At 42.8% G+C, this 6750-nt stretch overlaps 1 protein-coding gene across 1 annotated transcript in view; it reads left to right on the top strand.

Moving 5' to 3' along the window:
• The first annotated feature begins 1104 nt into the window (after positions 1-1104).
• ppp1r14d (protein phosphatase 1 regulatory inhibitor subunit 14D) overlaps positions 1105-6750 on the top strand; it is a 30850-nt gene continuing 25204 nt past the window's right edge. Inside the window, exon 1 of the mRNA XM_068039582.1 lies at positions 1105-1686. Within this exon, the coding sequence (XP_067895683.1) occupies positions 1276-1686 (411 nt within the window). The 5' untranslated portion in view covers positions 1105-1275. The remainder of the gene's footprint in view (positions 1687-6750) is intronic.

Genomic DNA, 6750 nt, shown 5'->3' with positions numbered 1-6750 from the left:
TGTTCACCAATAGGAAGCGGTCTCTCCATCAGTAGAAGGCGGTCCCCTCTCCAATGCTGATTGCTCTTTTCAACAACATGAGGATCTCTCTTCACTAATAGCAGCCATTCTCTTGACCAATAGCAATTGCTTCGCTCACCAAAGGGTGCTGATCTTCATAATAGGATGCATTCTCCACCAATGTTGTGCATGGCCTGTTTATTCCCTGCACAATACATTCTGGTTTGCTGCATTCCTGCGGTTCAGAGGGAATGTTGCTCTCCAAAAATAAAAGGAGCTCTTTTCATCTATGGAAGGAACTCCCTTCACCAATAGGAAGAGTTCACTTCATCAATAGGTGGCACTCTCTTCATCAGTAGGAGGAGCTTTCTGGACCAATAGCAGGTGCTCTCCACCAGTAGGAGGAGCTCTCTTCCTCAATAGGAGGTTCTCTTTCCATCAATAGGGGAGGCTGTCTTTGCCAATCGTAATTCCACTTTTCACCAATAGGAGGAGATTTCTCTACCAATAGGAGGAGCTCTCTTCACCAATAGGAGCTGCTTCTCCATCAATAGAAGGAGTTCCCTTTATCAATTGGAGATTCTCTCCACCAACAGAAGATCTCTTCACCAATAGGAGGCTCTCTCTTCACCACTAGGTGGAACTGCCTTCACTAATAGGAGGTGCTTTCTTCAGCAATGGTAATTGCTGTGTTTACCAACAGGAGGTGATCTCCTCACCAAAGCAGCATGCCCAATTCAGGTTCCGATACTGTGCTGTCTGGGGTTTGAATTATTGTTATTTTATTTATACTGATAAGTTTACAGCGCACTGTAAATATGCAAAAATGTGGAAGCTACCTGTGGTGTGATAAATGCCAGTGGTAAAAATGTTAATGATTCTGCAACAAAGTAGAAATTTATGAAGGCAACAACAACTTGCATTTACATAGCACCTTTAACATAGTAAAAAGTCCCAAGGTGCTTCACAGGAGCATTATAAAACAAAATTCAACACCGAGCCACATAAGGTGATATTAGGACAGGAGTCCAAAAGCTTGGTCAGAGAGGTAGGTTTTAAGGAGGGTCCAAAAGGATGAAATGTAGTGCAGGGAAAAGGTTTAGGGAGAGAATTCCTGAAAATCTTAAGAAAAAAGACTGCTATTTAAACTGCGGATCTGTGAGCTGCTTGATTAGCCCTGGATGAATTGATTATATCACGTAGCAACCGTCGACTGGATTATTTTAATCTGTATAGCTTTATTAACGCAATAATCATTGAATCTAACAACAATTCATGCTAACAAGACCGGGCCTGTGCCATTGTTTTCTCAGGGTATTGTATGTCCAGACTGTCAGACAGACTGTGTTTGTGAGCTGGTGTCTTCCATCTGCCAGTGAAGAGAAGGGGGAGGGGAAAAGGAGTGACGGCTGCACTCCTCCATCTCACACGCATGCACAGGGCTGCTGCAGCTCAAACCCTGAGGTGTTTTATTGCACTAATCAGTCAAGTCAGGTCAGTCCCACGATGGCGGAGCCCAGCACCCAGTCCCGTGTCTATTTCCAGTCCCCGAGCAAGGAAGAGGAGCCTCAGTCGCAGCGGAAACTAGGCAAGTTCACAGTCAGGTACGACAGGAAGGACCTGCAGAGGAGACTGGACATCGAGGAATGGCTAGACTTTCAGCTTCACCAGTTGTATGGATGTGAGGTGAGTGCCCAGTGCAGCTAATCCTTCACCTTGACTCAGGTTGGGCCTGTGCGTGGATACTAAAGAGCTCATGCGGGTTTATTATTAACTCCTGTCGTGGTTATGGGTCTTTCAGAGAAATACTGTGGAGAATAATACCGGCCTTCTCCAGCACTCTTTCAGCTGCTAGGCTGTGTTAGGTGAAGACCAAATATAAAATCTGTGAATGCCAACCATTTGCACGTGTCTTTATCACAACAGTGTGAAGCGTCTGTGAACCTCAAATCAGATTAAAACACTTCTGTAAAACAAAGCTGTTATTTTTATAGATTACTGAATGAATCAGTCTGATTACATGGTTCACACCGATAGATTAGCAATCTTATTGAAAGCTCTGTGTTTGTGTAACTGTGCAAGCGTGGCTTTGTGGGAGAGTGAGAGTGTGGGTCTGGGGAATGTGGATGTGTGGGAGAGTGGGAATGTGGGAGTGTGGGGATGTGGGAGTGTGGGAGTGTGAATGTGTGGCAGTGTGGATATGTGGGAATGTGGGTGTGTCGGAATGTGGGTGTGTCGGAATGTAGGAACGTGGGAATGTGAGAGAGTGGATGGAGTGTGGATGTGTTGGAAGGTGGGAGTGTGAGAATGTGGGAGTGTGGATGTGTGGGATTGCGAAGGGTGGGAATGTGCATGTGTGGGAGAGTGGGGCTGTGGGGGTCTGCGGCAGAGTGAGAGAATGGGGCTGTGGGGATCTATGGGTCTGTGGGGGTGTAGGAGAGTGGGAGTATATGGGGCTGTGGGGGTCTGTGGGAGTGTAGGAGAGTGGGACTGTGAGGGTCTGTGAGGATGTAGGAAAGTGGGAGTGTATGGGGCTGTGGGAGAGTGGGGCTTTGGGGATCTATGGGGCTGTGGGGGTCTGTGAGAGTGTGGGAGAATGGGAGAGTGGGTGTCTGCAGGAGAGTGAGAGAATGGGGCTGTGGGGATCTATGGGGCTGTGGGCGTCTGTGGGAGTATGGGAGAATGGGGCTATGGGCTTCCATGGGGCTGTGTGGGTCTGTAGGAGTGTGGGAGAGTGGGGCTGTGGATGTCTATGGGGTTGTGAGGGTCTGTGGGAGTGTGCGAGAGTGGGAGTGTGTGGGGCTGTGGGAGTCTGTGAGTCTCTGGAAGTGTGTGGGTGTCTGTGGGGCTGTTGTTATCTGTGGCGGTGTGAGTGTCTGTGGGTGTATATGGTGTGCCAAAATGAACATATGGTTATTACAGGCTAGTTGCCACTCACAAGCTCTCGGGTAATGAGAAAGGTAACAGCCCAACCAATATAAATACTTGAATAATTCAGTAGACTGCAACACAGACGTGTTTCTAGAGCTGAGTAGTAGGTATCTCTAACTATTTGTTGGCTTGGAGTTGGAAATAGTTTAATGGTTACCCAGTGGTAAGATGTGAGATGACAGACTGAAAATGTAATTTATGATTCAGATTGTGGGGAAGTAAAATCATGTAATAACACACTAAACAGGAATTGATGTGAATACAGTCTAATAGTAATCAAGAATAGTCAGGCATTAATCAGCATTACAATGGATACAATTGATTACTGAATATGAATTGGAAATGATTTTGGATCCAACCCGGACACTAGTTCCCCATGCATCAGATGCTGTTAGGATTGGATCCAATTGAACACTGATCAGGTTTGGATCCAAACAAACACTGATCTGGAATGGGAGTGGATCCAATCAGACAGTGGTCGGTAATAGACTCAATCCCCTTGCAATTATGGTCAAAAAACCATTTGCCTTCCTAATTACTTGTTATCCCTTCATGTTAACTTTCTGTGTTTCTTGTACAAGGACACCCAAATCTCTGAACACCAACATTTAATAGTTTCTTACCATTTTCTATTCCTACTGAAATGAATAACCTCACATTTCCCTACATTATATATTCCATCTGCCACCTTCTTGTCCACTCACTTAACCTGTCTACATTCTTTGACGGACATTTTATGTCCACCTCATGGCTTACTTTCCCACCCTAGCTTTGTATCATCAGCAAACTTAGATACATTACACTCAGTCCCTTCATCTAAGTCATTAATATAAATTGGAAATAGCTGAGGCCCCAGCACCGATCCTTGCGGCACTCCACTAGTTACAGTCTGCCAACTTGAAAATGCCCCGTTTATTCTCATTCTCTATTTTTGTCCTTTAACCAATTCTCTATCCATGCTAATATATTACCCCAACTCCATGATCCCTTATCTTGTGTAACAACCTTTCACATGACACCTTATTGAATGCCTTTTGTAAATCCAAATACTCCACATCCACTGGTCTCCCTTTATCGACCCTGCTAGTTAAACCCTCAAAAAAATCGAATGGGTTTGTCAATCATGATTTTCCTTTCATAAAAGCATGTTGGCTCTGCCTAATCATATAATGATTTTCCAGGTGGCCTGTTACTGCTTCCTTAATAATGGGTTCCAGCATTTTCCTGATGACTGATGTCAGGCTGACTGAACTGCAGATCCTGTTTTCTCTCTCCCTCTTTTTATGAGCAGTAGTGTTGCATTTGCTGTTGTATAATCACTTGGACCACTCCAGAATCCAGGAATTTTGGAAAATTATAATGAGTAATCCATCATCTCTGCAGCTATCACTTTTAAAACCATAGGATGTAAGCCATCAGGTCCTGGGGATTTGTCAGCTTTCAGTCCCATTAATTTTTCTAGTATTTTTTCTTTACAAATATTAATTACTTAAGTTCCTCATTCTCTTTAGACCCTTGTTTCCCCGCTATTTCTGGTATGTTTGTTGTGTCTTCTATTGGGAAGACAGAAACAAAATATTTGTTTAATGTCTGTACCATTTCCTTATTCCCCATTATAATTTCTCCTGCCGCAGCCTGGAAGGGGCCCATGTTTACTTTCACTATTCTCTTCCTTTTTATATACTTGTAGAAACTCTCACAATCTGTTTTTTTGCTAGTTTACTCTTATTCTATTTTCTCCCTCTGTCATCTTTTTGGTCATCCTTTGCTGGTAACTAAGATGTTCCCAATTCTCAGGCTTGCTACATTTCTTGGCAATATTATAAGCCTCTTTTTTAATTGAATCCTCTCCTTGACCTCTATTTCTCAATGGAATGTAGATTAGTTGAGAATTATGAAATATCTCTTTAAATGTTCGCCGTTGCTGATCTACAATTATACCTTTTAAACTAATTTCCCAATCCACCTTAGCCAACTCACCTCTCATACCTCTGTAATTGGCTTTATTTAAGTTCAATGCTCTAGATTCAAATTTGTGTATGCCACTCTCAAATTCAATGTTAAATTCTATCCAGAGGAGTGCTTACTATGAGATTACTAATTAAGCCTGTCACATTACACAAAGCTAGATCTAAAATAGCTTGTTTCCTGGGCTGTTCCATGAAGTATTGCTCTAAGAAACTGTCTTGCATGCATTCCAATAACTTGGCCTCCAAACTACTTTTGCCACTTCGATTTGTCCAGTCTATATGAAAATTAAAGTCCCCCATGACTATTGCATTACCTTGTTTCAAGATCCTCTTATTTCTTGATTAAAACTCTGCCTGCAGTATAACTAGTGTTAGGGGGCCTGGAAACCACTCCCAATAGTGTTCTCTGCCCCATGTTATCACTTTTCACTCATACTGATTCTACTTCCTGCTCTTCCGAGCCAAGGTCCTTTCTCACAACTGCCCTTATGTCATCCTTTATTTTCAGTGTTCCCCCACCTACTTTTCAATAGGTCAAGTTCCCTGGAACATTTAGTGGTGATTAGATAAAAAACCTCTTTGTGCTATAATTCATCTATCTTGTTGTAAATGCTTTGTGCATTCAGATAAAGCGCCTTTAATTTTAACTTTTTACCATTTTCCCCTGACTTGACCTTATTCACCGATGCACTATTACCATTAAACTTTTTTGTCCCTTCTTGTCACACTCTGCTTATCTTTACCCAAATCGCTACACTGTTCTGTGGCCTTGACGTTACTCTTTCAATTTATAAATTTCCCCTGACTTGTACTCTTTCCTCCAACCCCATTTTTAGTTTAAAACCCTAGCTACAGCCCCAGTTATAAGATTTGCAAGGACGCTGATTCCCATCCCAACAGCACAGCTCGCTCTTTCCCTTTTTGCCAGTGTTCCATGAATCAAAATTCCTGTCTTTCACACTACTATTTGAACCATGCGTTCAACTCTCTGATCTACTGACCCTATGCAAAAACTGATCAGGATTGGATTCAGTCAGACACTGACCAGGAATAGACCCAATCAGACATTGACAGGGAATGGATTTAATCGGATAGTGATCAGAATGGATATAATCAAACTGACCAGGAATGGATCTGATCAGACAGTGAATGGGAATGGATTTAATCAGGCACAAATCGGGAATGAAACTAGTCACTGATCGGGATTGAATCCAATCTGACAGTAATTCGGATTGGGTCCAATCGGATGGTTATCGGGAATAGATCCAATGGTACCGTGATCCAGTATGGCTCCTATCGGAAGTGATCAGGATTGGATCCAATCAGACACTGATCCATGGATCCAATCAGACAGTGATCAGGAATGAATCCAATTGTGACTGGGAATGGGTCCAATTGGACACTGTTTGGGAATGGGAGTTTACATAATCATTTGGAGATAGGGAATCAGAATGAATATGGTCAGCTGTACATCAGGAACAGGAATGCAACTGGACATAACAATGATTTGCATTTGTGCAGCATCTTTAATTTTCTATTAAAATCATTGTCTCAAGGAATCCCATATAGATGGAAACAGATGCCTAGCAGTAGAGTTAAGAGAGATGACCAAAATTGTGGTCAAAGAGATGGCAAATGGGTTAGATGCATTTGAGGAAGCTAGGTAAGTGCATAAGGGCGAAATGAACAAAAGAGATTGGGTGAAATGAAGTAAGGTGGAAGGAGGATTGCATGATGCATAAACATCAGCATAGACCTTTTGGGTTGAATGGCCTGTTTCTGTGCTGTAAACTTCTATGTAACTGAGCCACAGCTGACACACGAGAAGACAACAAGGCTTGGCCATCAA

The sequence above is a fragment of the Heterodontus francisci genome, chromosome 9, assembly GCF_036365525.1.
Source record: "Heterodontus francisci isolate sHetFra1 chromosome 9, sHetFra1.hap1, whole genome shotgun sequence".
Taxonomy (NCBI): domain Eukaryota; kingdom Metazoa; phylum Chordata; class Chondrichthyes; order Heterodontiformes; family Heterodontidae; genus Heterodontus; species Heterodontus francisci.
The sequence above is the reverse complement of the archived record's forward strand: the minus strand, read 5'-3'. Positions and strand labels throughout refer to the sequence as shown.